This window comes from Phyllobates terribilis, unplaced genomic scaffold, assembly GCF_046119375.1.
Source record: "Phyllobates terribilis strain yellow unplaced genomic scaffold, ASM4611937v1 Scaffold_11__3_contigs__length_659146591, whole genome shotgun sequence".
Lineage (NCBI taxonomy): Eukaryota > Metazoa > Chordata > Amphibia > Anura > Dendrobatidae > Phyllobates > Phyllobates terribilis.
This window is the reverse complement of record NW_027362771.1, coordinates 310,774,147-310,791,892: the sequence shown is the minus strand read 5'-3', so window position 1 is coordinate 310,791,892 and position 17,746 is coordinate 310,774,147. Positions and strand designations below refer to the sequence as shown.

Sequence of the window (17,746 nt, the reverse complement as noted above, 5' to 3'; positions counted from 1 at the left end):
CGTCCAAGCAGGGTGTTCAGTTGCAAAAAATAATGTTTTTTTTCCGCCATATCAAAACAATGTACATACTTGACAAAGACCCATGTAGAGCCTAAATGTTGTTTTGATATGGCAGAATAAAACATTATTTTTTCCAACTGAATACCCTGCTTTGACACTGTCTGCTCTTCTTTACATGTCAATCTTTCTTGGTCTGGGGCTCCAGGCAAGATCTCACCTCATGGGGTAAGGATGAGTCTGAGAAAGGTTAGGAATCAGCCCAGAACTACATGGGAGGACCTGGTCAATGACCTGAAGAGAGCTGGGACCACAGTCTCAAACATTACCATTAGTAGCACACTACGCCATCATGGATTCAAATCCTACAGGACACGCAAGGTCCCCCTGCTCAAGCCAGCACATGTCCAGGGCCCATTTGAAGTTTGCCAGTGACCATCTGGATGAGCCAGAGGAGACACGGGGGAAGGTCATGTGGTCAGATGAAACCAAAATAGAACTTTTTGGTATCAACTTCACTCGCCGTGTTTGGAGGAAGAAGAAGGATGAGTACAACCCCAAGAGCACCGTCCCAACCGTGAAGCATGGTGGGGGAAACATCATACTTTGAAGGTGCTTTTCTGTAAAGGGGACAGGATGATTGCACCGTATTGAAAGGAGGATGGATGGGGTCATATCGCGAGATTTTGACCAACAACCTCCTTCGCTCAGTAGGAGCAAGCATTGAAGATGGGTCATGGCTGGGTCTTCCAGCATGACAATGACCCGAAACACACAGCCAGGGCAACTAAGGAGTGGCTCTGTAAGAAGCATTTCAAGGTCCTGGAGTGGCCTAGCCAGTCTCCAGACCTGAACCCAATAGAAAATCTTTGGAGGGCGCTGAAACTCAATGTTGCCCAGCGACAGCCCAGAAACCTGAAAGATATGGAGAAGATCTGTATGAAGGGGTGGGCCAAAATCCCTTCTGCACTGTGTGCAAACTTGGTCAAGAACTACAGGAAATGTCTGACCTCTATAATTGCAAAGAAAGGTTTCTGTACCAAATATTTAGTTCTGTTTTTCTATTGCATCAAATACTTATTTCATGCAATAAAATGCAATTTAATTATGTAAAAATCATACAATATGATTTTTTGGAATTTTTTTAGAGTCAGACTTTCACAGTTGAAGTGTACCTATGATAAAAATTACAGACCTCTCTATTCTTTGTAGGTGGGAAAACTTTCAAAAATCGACAGTGTATCAAATATTTATTTTTCCCACTGAATGTGTCACTTATTGGAGTGTTTGCTGTAGTTTTAATAAAATCACTGTTTTCTCTGCTGCAGATCTAGCAGTTCTCTGAATGCTGAGCTTTGTATATCCTCGCCAACACCACTTATTGCCATCTTTCTATCTACACTATGCTTAGTAAGAAAGCTGCCAATCAGTGATGGGAGCGGGTTTATACAGACCTCATGAATATGCACGGCTACCTGGCAGCAGATTTAAGTGTCCTCTGGTGATAATTTCCTGTTGATAAAACAGTGATTTTCTCATAATTACAGCAAACAGTCAGAAGACTCTGTCTCTATATTATGCTGTTGCCACATTAGGTGGCAAAAATCTGGTGACAGATTACTTTTAAGAGGAGTGTCTCAATTCTTATGTCCATATAGTGTATTAATATAGCGACTTGCCATTTTTAAATTGTATGTGTTTCATACATGACTAAATTGTATTTCCTAACAGGGAGGCTCTGTGAAGTGCACTACTGACATATGTGACACGACAACTTGTGGACATCCTGTCACTCCACCTGGAAAGTGTTGCCCAGAATGTGTTAACTGCCATTACCGTGGCCAATTTTTGAGGAACGGAGAAAGGTTCCAACCCGATCTATGCACAATGTGCACATGCAAGGTAAGCATGATGCCTGGGTCTTATGTTCCAGTTTACTTTATTTTAATTAATGGAAAAACTTAGCCACTTAAATGATCTTACTAAAGATGGATATTTATAACTCTTAAAGAACAATTACAGCTTGTATAGAAAAGAGAAACCAAACTCTCATAGGAAAGTATATACTAAAGGTGATATAGGCTTTCAAAAGACCTCATCTGCAGGCACAGTTTGATTGTAAAAAACAAACTGTACTTTACTTTCCATTTTCTTTTTCAGTGCTGAGTCTCCATAACTGTGTCTGTTATTATCTGCATCTCTCACATCCCGTAGACAGCGCTGCAGCCAATCAGTAAGCTCAGTGGTTCTACACAAGTACAGGGTGGGCCATTTATATGGATACACCTAAGTAAAATGTTTTTTTTGTTTTTCTTATGAAATTCTCAATAAGTTTGATGTGTCACATGACCCTCTTCCCATTGAAAAAAATAAAGTTGGATCTAGTGTTGAGCGAGTATGTTCTGTTAACCCTTTCGCCGAGTATGCTCGAGCTGAGCTCCGAGTATTTACAGCTGCTCAGTGTTATGTTTGAATCGCTCCCGTGTGCATGATTTGCGACTGTTTGACAGCTTTATTACATGGGAGGAATGTCTATTTCTTACACATTCCTCACATGTAATAAAACTGTCAAACAGTTGCAAATCATGCACACGGGAGTGATTCAACCATATCACCGAGCAGCTGTAAATACTCGGAGCTCGGCCCGAGCATACTCGGACAGAACATACTCGCTCAACACTAGTTGGATCCAAAATGGCTGACTTCAAAATGGCCACCATGGTCACCACCCATCTGGAAAAGTTTTCCCCCTCCCATATACTAATGTGCCACAAACCATCCAACCATCACCAACCATTCCCATTTTATTTAGGTGTATCCATATAAATGGCCCACCCTATAGATGGCACAAGCTGTAGAAAGCCGCTGAGCTCACTGATTGGCAGTAGCACTGTTGATGTAACATCAGCGCTGCCAGTGATAACAGAAACTCGGAACAGTGGCGGAGCATCAGCGCTGGACCTGGGGAGGGAAAGTAAAGCCCAATTTTTTTTTTTATTTTTTTTTTTAAAACAAACCGACTTAGGACAGTGGTTTCCTGATAACAGAATACCCCTTTAAAACAGTTATACAAGATTAGAAAAACGTGGCTGCTTTCTTTCAGAAATAGTGGCACTTCTTACCATGGATTATGCCAATAGAGTGAATGGAGCTGAGCTACTAAAGGGAGATGCTGCATCTGAAAGAAAACAGCCATGTTTTTCTAATCCTGGACAACTCTCTTGTGAAATATAAAATGTTTTAAGCGCACAATGTTATTTCTTAAAGCATGGATGTAATGTGGATTTACTATACAGACTACTGCCACTATCCAGTGCAGGTGATGCTTTTCTTAAAGGTGTTTTCCCATGATCAAAAGTTGATTTTAATCAATAGATCTTGGAATAATAATAAATTCCCCAATTGGATGTGTTTAAATAAAATGTTCCTGTGCTGAGATAATCTTATAAATGTGCCCCTGCTGTGTACTGTGTAATGGCTGTGTCTGACCGTACAGGAACATGGTCTGATCATACCACATCTCCTGGGCAGAGCAGGAAGGAAAAGACTATACAGGCATTACAACACGGGATCACAGCTGATTCTTTTTTTGAGGTTAAACATTTCCCTGTCTGTTTTTAAACAATGTTTTACTTCAAAGAAAGAATCAGCTGTGATCCCGTCCTGTAATGTCTGAATACTTTTTTGCTTGTAATGTCTGTCCAGGAGATGTGGTACGATCAGACCATGTTCTGTACACGGTCAGACACAGCCATTACACAGTACACAGCAGGGGCACATTTATAAGATTATCTCAGCACAGGAACATTTTATTTAAACACATCCAATTGTGGAACTTATTATTATTCCAAGATCTATTGATTAAAAAGAACTTTTGTTTGTAGGGAAATCCCTTTAACCAGTGGAAGAATGCCAAAAAAATCTGCCAGAAGAGGTTTCCTGTATGGCGCTGTTCCCAATTAAATTGAATCTTGGTAACAATAAAAAAAAAAAATGCACATATTATTTGTAAATTTGTTACAAATCAGGATCAGGAGAAGAATGGCATTAGGGGCTTGTAAAATAAAAATGGAGTTCCAATCACAATAAATACCTATTTTAAACTTTATGAGCATAGAATTTTGGGCATATATAAATGAAGAAAAGTTACTAAAAGTAAACTGAGATCAACAACACGTTACTGAGACCGAGCCACTGAAAGTGCTGCCCATTTCTACACTGATATGTCAATATTACATGTGTAGAGAATTTAATGTGAATGCTTGTTGTAGTACCATTCAATCAATTTCAGGTCATATTACAGTTTTTCTGTTAGGAGTGTAGTATTACATACAGTATGTCATAGTTTTCCTGGACTGTAATAAGTCATCTGTATGAACTGCTAATTATAAAGTCAGGTGCTGGATTGCATATAAACTTGTGGAGTCTTGTTATTATCACCTGGGTCAAATGCTCACGATCAGCGAGCGTTTATTTTTCTTTTTGTGTTGGGTTGAATAAAGTTTTGATTAATTACAATCATTATTACCACATTGTTATACCTAAGTACTGCACCGTCACTTAACCATAAGTCTAGCTTTTAGAAAGCAAATAAACCAATTCAACGACTTTATAATTTATAGCGGTAGTCTATAACTTCTATGAAACATATGATGTATTGTAAGTTTAGAATGCTTAAAGTACCACTCCGGAGTTTTTATTAATTCCCCACTGGATAGATATCAGTAATATATGTGGCTCTCTGTGAGTAGTAATATACCTACCAGTGGCCGTCTTTTACTGTTTTCAGCGATGCTCCAGTCCCTCTCCGCCATCTTGTGACTGCAGCTCTGGCTGGCCAGAAGTCACTACCAACATTTACTTTCTATCGATCTGAGTCTTATATTCTTACATTGAGATGTGACTTCTGGTGCGCTGATCTAGCAAGTTACAACTCTGCTTACGTGGTGCATAAGAGGACAGGAGCGGCACTGGGAATAGCAGAAGATGGTGATCGATAAGTATTTTACTACACATAGGAAACTTATTTTAGTGATATCTATATGATGGAAAAATATATAAAAAAAAATACCATGGAGTGATGCTTTTAAAGGTTCAAACTTTAATGATGGCTTTCTTTTTTATAAAGGCACAATAGAAGAAATAAGAGACATACTGTCGATTGTACAAACACCACGAGAAAGAGAATAGGACAGATATAAAGTTACAGATATACCTAGAAAAAGACCGATGTAGGGTATACTGTTATAAATAGGGCTGATAGACGGGTTCAGATAAAAGAGAAATAGGACAGATTCGTAGATACATGGGCAAAAAAGTAACTAAGACGCATTTCCAAACATATAATACAAAAATAGACTCTACAGTCACAATTATGAACATTAACATGAAGCTTCATGTCTAGAAAGAGGAGAAGAACTACTTAGAAACTAAGTGTCTATAGATTAATAAGACAATCACATACAATACCATGCAATCATTTCTACTTCTAGTTTTGTCTGTTATATATTTTATTTTTTGCCATAAATAAAATCTGTATGAATGAGCCTCATCTAGGTAGAATTGCTTTAAGAATGGAATATATATTATATACAAATATGTTTTTTGTTAGAATGGAACAGTCCAGTGTATGAGGGAGCGCTGCCCAGAACTGACCTGTATAAAGAAGAACACCCCACCAGGACAATGCTGTGCTGCCTGCCAACAAGGTGAGACTAAGGCTGGCCATACACATTAAATGGCTGTGCCGATAGCCATCTCAGCCGACACTATCTGATAAGTCGTTCGGTGGCTTTTCTCTGGGAGAACAATGCGATTGGCAGACCGAACTTGGACATGTGTGACGCGCCCCTTGGGCCGTGGGGTACTCGGTAGCCGGGACGGTCGATGCTGGGGGATGTCACGGTGGCAGTGACCCGGTCTGTGACCCAGGGCGGTCAACTAAAGGGGAAAAGTAAAAGGGGAATAAAGTTTTTAGAGATAATGTTTGTGACGCCACCTGTGGTATGCGGCTATATGGGCTGCTGCTGTGGTGCAGATCCTCTGGAGCTGGTGAAAAAATTTTAGAGAGAGAGAGGAGATGCTAACTAACAGTGATCACCAAAATGATCAAGAATAAATAAATAGATAGTAATCAATAGCAATATCAATCTATGAAAATATGTCAATTTATTAAATACAAATGTTTCCTGACACATATACATGTAGTAACAAACTAACTAACATATAAAACACCATAAAATAGTGGAAAAACACCACTGTCTAAGGAGCCAGCTGATACATTATAATAGCCAGCTCTCACTTTCTGGTATCACCCCCTTATTTTGTGCTCCAGGCTCCGCTGTGGTCATTAGCTTATGTTAGCTGTAGGGACCTATTTGGTCATCCATTAGGATCGTACTTTTATCTTTGTGGGGGCACCATTCAGTGTGGGGAAACAGGTACTGCTTTTGCCATACTCTGCCTTTTCAGCCTTTTATGTGCTTTACTTGCCTTTACACATTTACCCTGTTATTTAACTTGTGCATTGCAGGGTCTAGGCATCATTGACCATCACAGATATTGCACTGAGCCTGTGCGCTCTGTATTTCTTTATTCATTGAATTATCATATATAGTATTTGTTGTATCATTACATACGTGATTCTATTATAATGTATCAGCTGGCTCCTTAGACAGTGGTGTTTTTCCACTATTTTATGGTGTTTTATATGTTTGTTAGTTTGTTACTACATGTATATGTGTCAGGAAACATTTGTATTTAATAAATTGACATATTTTCATAGATTGATATTGCTATTGATTACTATCTATTTATTTATTCTTGATCATTTTGGTGATCACTGTTAGTTAGCATCTCCTCTCTCTCTAAAATTTTTTCACTTGTTAGTTCATGAGATGCTGCAGGCAGATCCCGTTTATTAGATGGTGCCCTCCTCATTTATGGTGGTTAGATTCTCTGGAGCTGATGGTGACGCAGCAGAGTTGGTTCAGCTCTCCACAGGTAGAGCTAAGCTCCAGGGCAGGATATAGTGATGCTATGAAGTAGATGTTGCTGGTGCTGTGTAGTGCAGGGATGGTGATGGCGCAGCAATAATTCCAGGACACAGTGGGGTGCAGTCTTCAAGGTTTACTCACAGTTTGTTCAAGACTCCAGGTTACCAGGGCCAGTGTGTAACCTCCCACGTCGTCCTGTGTTCACTAGGGAAGGGGTTCAGCAACTCTCAAGTGTCTTAGGAGTACTTAAATGGGACCCCGTTCTATGTTCCTTTCACGGTCGTCTTCCCTGCGCTGGCTCTCGCCCTCCTGCCCTGCGCCTCATGATCAGTGTCCCAAGCCGGTAGCCTCGGGCGACTTGCAGTCCCCTGGACCCTATGCGGCCACCTTTTCGGCGATATAATCGTGGTGGTTGGCTACTGCACCTTGCAAATACAACAGCCTCCGGTTATCTAGCTGAGCCTGATTATTCTCCACTAGTTTAGGGGCCAGACCCCTCTGCAGCCTGATCCCTCCACGTCCGTGTAGATTCGGGCACAAGGGTGGCTTCCCGCACTCACCGTGCCCCTGGGATCCCCTCTGTCTCTGGAGCCTTTCCTCTGCTCCGGTCCTCTTTCTCAGTCTTTCCCCCTGGGCCTCTCAGACTGGGCCCTGCTTCTTTCTCCACTGCTCCTGAGCAGAGCTCCTCCAGAGCTCCTGCTCCCAACTCTAAACTCTGAACTCAACTCAACTCTCTAGAACCTTCCACCCTCTCTTTTATACTCCTACCCTGACGGTGCTCCCCTGATTCGCTTCCTCCACCCACACCCTCTACATCGTTCCACCCTCCAGCTAGGGACCAGGGACTGTGCTCTCCCTTAGGAGCAATCTCGCCCTTCCCTACTGAAGTGGAGTGTGTTGGATGCGGGTGTGTGGGTCCCGGGTAGTGCTCCCTCCTTACCTGAGAGTGGGGTACCACACCTCTGGGTGAGATGCAGTACCTCTGTGGCGACTGAACCCGCAGGGGCGCCATATGTGCAGTCGACATCTCTCCCAACCATCAGTCGGCCGGCATCCCAATACGCATTAGGCTGTCGGCCGAACCCCTTGATTTCAACAGATTGAGCCGACTTTAGTCTAATGTGTGTGGGGGCCCTAAATCCATATACAGATGAAGCAAACAATTATCATGACTCACAGCTCGCCATCTTGATAACTTGTCACAAAAGACTATCTCACTCTGCATTAACAGAGTCAAGATAACCCTTGCTAGATATGTAGCAATCATTGTATTTAAAATATCCATTAATGTTTGTTTGCCACTGTATTGATTCCAGGATGTGAATATGAAGGCGTATCTTACAGAAATGGAGAATACTTCCTTTCACAGAACAATCCTTGTGTGAACTGTTCCTGTTTGGTGAGTTACGAACGTAAGCCTTGTGACTCTTGATCAATATACTGTGCTAGGACTTAGGCTATGTGCCCACGATGCAGAAATGAAGCAGAAAATTTCTGCAGCATTTCTGCATCTCCCTGGCAGAGAAAACGCATGCAGATTGTGCATGCATTTTTCCTGCAGAATACATGCGTATCCACATGCGGATTCACATGCGTTTCCGCATGCAGATTGACAAGCGCTTTCCAGGCGATAGCATCACTTGGAAAGTGCTTGACAACTAGGTCACACTGTATAAATCCATGCAAACAGCATGGACTTATACAGTGTGAACCGTAAAAATTAAAACAAATAAAGCTATACTCACCCCCGAGGCCCCGGTGTGTGCTGTCGCGCTCCTTCCTGGCTGGTTCCCGGCTGCCGGCATATCGCGAGACAGAGCGGTGAAGAGCCTGCGGTCACATGACTGTGACGTCACCGCAGGTCCTCAAGCGATGCTGGCATTCAGAGAGAAGCCGCCGGACAGGTGACTATAACTTTATTTGTTATTTTATTCTTTTTTTACAGGTACAATGGTACCCAGGTCTGGATGAGAGTCTCCTCTCCTCCAGAACTGGGTACCATCCGCACATAGAGACGCATAGAAGCCGCTTGTAGAAATGTACAGTCGCGGTTTCTATGCGTTTCAATGCAAGTCAGTGGCGGGAGTTCCGCTGCGCTACCGCAAAATTAAATGACATGCTGCGGATTTTTGTACGCAGCATAAACGCTGCAGAAAAATCCGCAGCATGTGCATAGAACATGCGGAATCCTCTTGGGGACCATGGGGAGCGGATTACCTAGCGTTTAACAAGCGTTTATGCTGCGGAAATTCCGCAGCATAAACGCTTGAAAAACGCTACGTGGGCACCCAGTCTAAGAGCGGAGAATGAGACAAAGAGTGGAGAATACTAACACATTGGAGCTCCAGCACTGAATGGCTTCTTTCTTTAAAGTTCCCAGCCTAAGCATGAAGCCCTTTTGCCATGTCATGTTCCTGTTGTTAATGGAATGGATCTGCAGGTCACAATGTAGGGTGTGAATGAGACCACTGTGCAATGGGAATAACTGAGGAGATAAGGGAAGTTGCTTGCTTTGTGCAGATTCGCTAACTAAAATTCTTTATAGCTTATACAGTGCCCATTATCTAATAGGCAATTGCAAACATTTTATGTTAGATGAAGAACTACCAGGGAGCAGTAATGTAAGATATAGGGAACCATTACAAATGCTTTCTTCTAATCCATAAGTGACTTAAGCCATGATTAAATATTGGGATACGATACATCACGATTCAGCACAAGCTTCACACAAAAAGATCTACGGCAAAAAGGCAGTGAAATCACATGTTAACATACTAGATTTTTATTTTTAAACTTATTTTTGATCCATAGCTGCATTACATGGTACCATGGTATCATGACACAGAACGTATGAAGCTACATTCCCACAATGAGTCCATGGTGAGTTTTGACACTGCGTATTTTCGCTCCATCAAATACGAAGTAAACTGCCCCGCAGTGCATGTTGGACTGCAACATGTCAATTTCTCTTACGGGTACGCTGCGTTTTGTGTGCATATTTTCCCCATAGAAATACGCACGTGATTTTATTGATTTTTTAACACAAACACATAATTTCTGCACCTATTGAGTAAATTAAGTTACTTGCATTTTTTTAATTACGTTTGTTTTCGAGTGCGCTTTTTATATGCAATAGTATTGTAGAAGAGAAGAAATTGTGGCACTCACCCATGCATAAAATTCAGAGACTTTCATTTCCAATAGATAAAAGTTACAGTGTTAGTAGTGAATGGCATACTCCTGTGTATGGACAACAGCCATTTTGCGACTTGTTCCTGGACCAGTATGAAGCAACTGCTTGGCACAAAAGGGCTGTTGTCCGTATACAGGAGTATGCCATTCACTACCACGCTGTAACTTTTATCTATTTGGAAATAAAAAGGGCTTGTCCACTATTACCACTAATCTGAATGTTTGCCCCTGTTGCAATAACACCTATACTCACCTTCCATGCTGGCGACATTCCAGCGATGTCGGCACTCGCATTCCCGGGGTTGTTACGTCACGTGAGCCCTGTGCCCAATCAGCTCCGGCATCACTGTCCCCACCTTTGGATGTAATCAACAGAAAGCGAGAACTATGGCTGACCGCTCACTTCTTAGGCCTGACTAAAAAGGGCAGCTCCAATTTGGTGATCGGTACTCTCCAAGATGCGACATTGTGCACCATATTTGGCAAATATGTTGCCTTAACGTCTATCCTGACGCTAGAACAACCTTCTTCTTTCATTCGGATTCCTGCTGCACAGTCGGTTCCTGGCATCAGAACACACAGTGGGTGAGCTGACTTAACTCCTTGTTACATTCCCAAACCAAAGGTGGTGTAAAGTTAGACAAAAGTGCAAGATGCATCAAATTTGTTATCCAGCCTGAGCCATTGTGATAAACTTGGGGCATCTTAAGACTGTCTGGTCTACGTTTCCATGCTGAATGTCTGCGTGTCTACCATCTTTGTGGAGATTGCTACATTTGCTATTCATTGCAACACAGCAATATTGCAATTAAAGATAAAATAACCCAAAAAGCATACCAATTCAGTAAATAAACAAAACAAACATATTTGTCATATCTGTAAAAAGTATTTTATAAATATTTTATTATTGGTGAATGCTGTAAAAATGCCAGAAGTAAAATAGAACCAATAACAATGTCAGAAAAGCTGTTTTCTGGGCATCTCACCTCCCCTAAAAAATGAAATAATAAGTGATCTAAAATGTCAAATGTGTCCCAGAATAAACTTATACATAAAAACTGCAGTTCATCAGGTAAAAAAAGCTACATCAACAGGAAAATAAAAAAAGTTATGTCAGGATATGGCAACTCAAGTTAATTTTTATTTACACGTCAATGTGGCATCCCCTTCACTGGACTGATCTGTACAATAAAGTTAACATATCATTTTTACCAACAAACTCCCTAAACTGAAACGTGAGCAACAATGGCGCAGTTGCGTTTTTCACCTCATCCACAAAGAATCTTTTTCCATTTCAGTACGTCTTATAATAAATTAGATTTTAAGATTTAAAACTTTTTTACAGCTCAACCCACAAAAAAGCAAGTCATTATATATAGGACATTGCCGCAAGAATCTAAGCGAACAACAAAAATTATGCTTCAATAAGGGGTAAAGATAGACCACATCTTAGCAGTAAGCATACTTATATGTGTAATTATATACAGAGAGAGATTTCTAAAACCTGGGACAAATGTCTTCTGATTTAGAGTAAATACCATCTTAGATTTTCTCTCATTCGATTAATATTCTTAATATTCTGTTCTTTTGCAGAATAATCTGGTGCGATGTTTACCTGTGCAATGCCCAGCGGCTGCTTGCAGCAATCCAGTAACCACACCAGGCCAGTGTTGCCCCACCTGTCCAGGTAAACCAGTAATATAAGTTATGGTTACAAATAGCAATGTCAAAGCTTTTCCCAAAATGTATTTTGTGATTGCATTACAAAAAACATGATTATGACAAATAAGAACATACAATAAATACACTATGTACAGTCGGATCCGGAAGTATATTCCATATACTTCTGGATCCGACTGTACATATTGTTTTCTTTATTTAAACCAATGTAAACTAATAAAATGGATTTGAAAAATGTCTTCACAATGAGCTTGATGTGTAATGTCCCAGAGAGGCCCTCTCCACTTTCATGACGTGGTCCACCTATAAGACATCAACACCACAAGAAGTACAGTACTGCTCACACATCACCTCCCAATCCAAATATAGTTGACCCAAGGGTTCTGCAAGGTTCATGATGGTTTTGCAAGGTTCATGACTCCACATATAGTCATGAGTCTTCCAGGCAACATATCCTCAGGATTCACTAACTCTGGACGCACCAGGGTGACTTCAGCTCCATTGTCTCTGAGTTCCATAGTGACATAATTACCTACAGTGAGAAGCTGTAGTAGTAGATTTCCTTTTATTGGGGCAATTACCCCTAACATGTCCCACTTTGTTGCTAGAGAAACATCTTCTACTATCCCCAATAGTTAACCTTACAATAGTTTTTAACCCACACAGAAAAGTGTCCAGGTCCTCATTCTTCTCCATGACTGAGAAATTTTCAGGAAAAAATTGAGAGAACTTGTTGCCCTAGATTACTTGGGGTGGAGAGCACTAACAATCCCTTGCATCTGTGAAATCTCCAACTAGAACTCTCTTTTGGCCTGTTGTTCAGCTATCTCTCTTTCAATCTCTCTCTCTTGGTGTTTTCAGCTAAGATATTTCTAAAATATATATATATTTCTGATATATATATACACTGCTCAAAAAAATAAAGGGAACACTTAAACAACAGAATATTACTCCAAGTAAATCAAACTTCTGTGAAATCAAACTGTCCACTTAGGAAGCAACACTGATTGACAATCAATTTCACATGCTGTTGTGCAAATGAAATAGACAATAGATGGAAATTATTGGCAATTATCAAGACACACTCAATAAAGGAGTGGTTCTGCAGGTGGTAACCAAAGACCACATCTCACTACCAATGCTTTCTGGCTGATGTTTTGGTCACTTTTGAATGTTGGTTGTGCTTTCACACTCGTGATAGCATGAGACAGACTCTACAACCCACAGAAGTTGCTCAGGTAGTGCAGCTCATCCAGGATGGCACATCAATGCGAGCTGTGGCAAGAAGGTTTGCTGTGTCTGTCAGCGTAGGGTCCAGAGGCTGGAGGCGCTACCAGGAGACAGGCCAGTACACCTGGAGCCATGGAGGGGGCCAGAGGAGGGCAACAACCCAGCAGCAGGACCGCTACCTCCGGCTTTTGTGCCAGGAGGAGCACTGCCAGAGCCCTTCAAAATGACCTCCAGCAGGCCACAAATGTGCATGTGTCTGCACAAACGGTTAGAAACCGACTCCATGAGGGTGGTATGAGGGCCCGACGTCCACAGATGCTCATAGCTCGACACCGTGCAGGATGCTTGCTTGGCATTTGCCACAGAACATCAGGATTGGCAAAGTCGCAGGTTCACACTGAGCACATGTGACAGACATGACAGAGTCTGGAGATGCCGTGGAGAGCGATCTGCTGCCTGCAACATCCTTCAGCATGACCAATTTGGCAGTGGGTCAGTAATGGTGTGGGGTGGCATTTCTTTGGAGGGCCACACGGCCCTCCATGTGCTCGCCAGAGGTAGTCTGACTGCCATCAGGTACCGAGATGAGATCCTCAGACCCTTTGTGAGACCATATGCTGGTGCGGTTGGCCCTGGGTTCCTCCTAATGTAGAACAATGCCAGACCTCATGTGGCTGGAGTGTGTCAGCAATTCCTGCAAGATGAAGGCATTGAAGCTATGGACTGGCCCGCCCGTTCCCCAGACCTGAATCCGATTGAGCACACCTGGTACATCATGTCTCGCTCCTTCTACCAACGTCACGTTGCACCACAGACTGTCCAGGAGTTGGCTGATGCTTTAGTCCAGGTCTGGGAGGAGATCCCACAGGAGACCATCCGCAACCTCATCAGGAGTATGCCCAGGCGTTGTAGGGAGGCCATACAGGCATGTGGAGGCCACTCACAATACTGAGCCTCATTTTGACTTGTTTTAAGAACATTACATCAAAGTTGGATCAGCCTGTAGTGTGTTTTTCCACTTTAATTTTGGGGGTGACTCCAAATCCAGGCATCCATTGGTTAATAAACTTGATTTCCATTGATGATTTTTGTGTGATTTTTTGTCAGCACATTCAACTTTGTACAGAACAAAGTATTCAATGAGAATATTTCATTCATTCAGATCTAGGATGTGTTATTTGAGTGTTCCCTTTATTTTTTTGAGCAGTCTATATATATACTGTATATACACAGTGGGGAAAATAAGCATTTGATACACTGCCGATTTCGCAAGTTTTCCCACCAACAAAGAATGGAAAGGACTGTAATTTTTATGATACGTACACTTCAAGTGTGAAAATTGCATGAAATAAGTATTTGATCACCTACCAACTAGCAAGAATTCTGGCTCTGACAGACTTGTTAGTTTTTCTTTAAGAAGCCCTCCTACTCTGCACTCATTACTTGTATTAATTGCACCTGTTTGAAATCATTACCTGTATAAGAGACACCTGTCCACACACTCAATCAATCACTCTCCAACCTCTAAACCATGGCCAAGACCAAAGAACTGTATAAGGACACCAGGGACAAAATTGTAGACTTGCACAAGGCTGGGATGGGCTACAGGACAATAGGCAAGCAGCTTGGTGAGAAGGCAACAACTGCTGGCACAATTATTAGAAAATGGAAGAAACACAAGATGACTGTCAATCTTCCTCGGTCTGATCTCGCTTTGGATGATTCTAAGCAAGGTCAGGAATCAGCCCAGAACTACTGGTTTGGAGGAAGAAGAAGGATGAATACAACCCCATTCAAAACTACAACTTGTCCTTCAGAAAACAGCCCTCATATGGCTAGGTTGACAGAAGAATCAAAAAGTTGTGGCTATTTGAAAAAGCGGTGGAAAATATGAAATTGCAAAAATGAAAATTGGCTGCATTCTTAAGGCATTAAAGATGACCTTTTAATGGAATTTTAAATTTAAACTACCTCATCCTATTGCTGCTGTTCCACTGATTTTGACAAAGTTTTTCTTTTATTCTGTGCCCTCTGTTCCAAAGTTATGCCCCTAGTAATAAAAATCTTAATATTTCCTTCAACTAACAGGTCATATGCCACAGATATTTGCTTTAGATGTTTGCTTCTACTCCTCTATGACATACAGTTAGGTCCATATATATTTGAACAGAGACAACATTTTTCTAATTTTGGTTCTAGACATTACCACAATGAATTTTAAACAAAACAATTCAGATGCAGTTGAAGTTCAGACTTTCAGCTTTCATTTGAGGGTATCCACATTAAAATTGGCTGAAGGCTTCAGGAGTTTCAGCTCCTTAACATGTGCCACCCTGTTTTAAAGGGACCAAAAGTAATTGGACAATTGACTCCAAGGCTATTTCATGGACAGGTGTGGGCAATCCCTTCATTATGTCATTCTCCATTAAGCAGATAAAAGGCCTGGAGTTGATTTGAGGTGTAGTGCTTGCATTTGGAAGGTTTTGCTGTGAAGTAAACATGCGGTCAAAGGAGCTCTCCATGCAGGTGAAACAAGCCATCCTTAAGCTGCAAAAACAGAAAAAACCCATCCGAGAAATTGCTACAATATTAGGAGTGGCAAAATCTACAGTTTAGTACATCCTGAGGAAGAAAGAAAGCACTGGTGAACTCATCAATGCAAAAAGACCTGGGTGCCCACGGAAGACAACAGTGGTGGATGATCGCAGAATAATCTCCATGGTGAAGAGAAACCCCTTCACAACAGCCAACCAAGTGAACAACACTCTCCAGGAGGTAGGCGTATCAATATCCAAATCTACCATAAAGAGAAGACTGCATGAAAGTAAATACAGAGGGTTCACTGCACGGTGCAAGCCACTCATAATCATCAAGAAGAAAAAGGCTAAACTGGACTTTGCTAAAAAAAATCTAAAAAAGCCAGCACAGTTCTGGAAGAACATTCTTTGGACAGATGAAACCAACATCAACCTCTACCAGAATGATGGAAAGAGAAAAGTATGGCAACGGCGTGGTACAGCTCATGATCCAAAGCATACCACATCATCTGTAAAACACGGCGGAGGCAGTGTGATGGCTTGGGCATGCATGGCTGCCAGTGGCACTGGGTCACTAGTGTTTATTGATGATGTGACACAGGACAGAAGCAGCCGAATGAATTCTGATGTATTCAGAGCCATACTGTGCGCTCAGATCCAGCCAAATGCAGCCAAACTGATTGGTCGTCGTTTCATACTACAGATGGACAATGACCCAAAACATAAAGCCAAAGCAACCCAGGAGTTTATTAAAGCAAAGAAGTGGAATATTCTTGAATGGCCAAGTCAGTCACCTGATCTCAACCCAATTGAGCATGTATTTCACTTGTTAAAGACTAAACTTCAGACAGAAAGGCCCAAAAACAAACAGCAACGGAAAACCACCGCAGTGAAGGCCTGGCAGAGCATCAAAAAGGAGGAAACACAGCGTCTGGTGATGTCCATGACTACAAGACTTCAGGCAATCATTGCCAATAAAGGGTTTTCAACCAAGTACTAGAAATGAACATTTTATTTACAATTATTTAATCTGACCAATTACTTTTGGTCCCTTTAAAAACAGGGTGGCACATGTTAAGGAGCAGAAACTCCTAAACCCTTCTTCCAATTTTAATGTGGATACCCTCAAATGAAAGCTGAAAGTCTGAACTTCAACTGCATCTGAATTGTTTTGTTTAAAATTCATTGTGGTAATGTCTAGAACCAAAATTAGAAAAATGTTGTCTCTGTCCAAATATATATGGACCTAACTGCATGTTCTGTGGCATATGCCCAGTTGGTTGAAGAGACAATTTGCTTCTTAATTAGGGGGGTAGTGGGTGGAGCATAACTTTAAAACAGAGGGGCACAAAAAAAGACTGTTGCAGAATCAGTGGAATAGCAACAGTTTGAGAAAGCGCTCATTTTAAATGAAAAAAAAAATTCAGCAAATGGTCTTCTTTAACAAAATTTTAAGATTTGAGAGTCCTCAGTGGTTGATACCTTTTAATGAAAAGATGGTAACAAATTGCAAGCTTTTGAGACTACTCAGGCCTCTTCATCAAGCATAGAATAACACAAAATCTGAAGAATCACATATTTATACACAGCAGGGCACAAGAATAATGCAATAGATGAGACAAGTGACGTGAAGCAGAACTATGAGTTTGGTAGGGGGAGAAAGAGTTGTGGCTGTAAATATTGGAGCAGTTCATAGATATGGAGTGTGTAAGTTTTATCGTCCTGTGATTGAAGTCTGATCCATAGTTGTGATGACCCCACAAGTCTGAGGAGCACATTCCTTAGTTAATGTAGAATGATATAAATCCATGCGACACATTCATTCCTGCACTGAGAGTGTCAAAGGTTGTCATGAGTTTAATACCAGTAACTTTATGTCCATGATGCTGTGATCAGGGATACAAAAATGTTTTGCCACAGGTAGATCTATTCTTTTTTCTTTTATTGTGTGGCGATGAGAATTCATCCTTGTTGTAAGTTTTAGTCCTGTCTCTCCAACATACAGACCCCCAGCTGAACATTTGGTACATATAATTAAGTACACCACATTAGATGTTATGCAGCTGAAAATACCTGGGACCTTGTAGTCCTGATGTGAGCTGGGAATCTTTATCT

The 17,746-nt window shown here is 41.4% G+C and overlaps 1 protein-coding gene across 1 annotated transcript in view; it reads left to right on the top strand.

The window, feature by feature from the left end:
- The window catches only part of KCP (kielin cysteine rich BMP regulator), a 154,918-nt gene that overhangs the window by 58,671 nt on the left and 78,501 nt on the right, over positions 1–17,746 (top strand). Inside the window, exons 9-12 of the mRNA XM_073652551.1 lie at positions 1,729–1,899; positions 5,609–5,705; positions 8,309–8,391; positions 11,778–11,871. Coding sequence (XP_073508652.1) covers positions 1,729–1,899; positions 5,609–5,705; positions 8,309–8,391; positions 11,778–11,871 — 445 coding nt within the window. The remainder of the gene's footprint in view (positions 1–1,728; positions 1,900–5,608; positions 5,706–8,308; positions 8,392–11,777; positions 11,872–17,746) is intronic.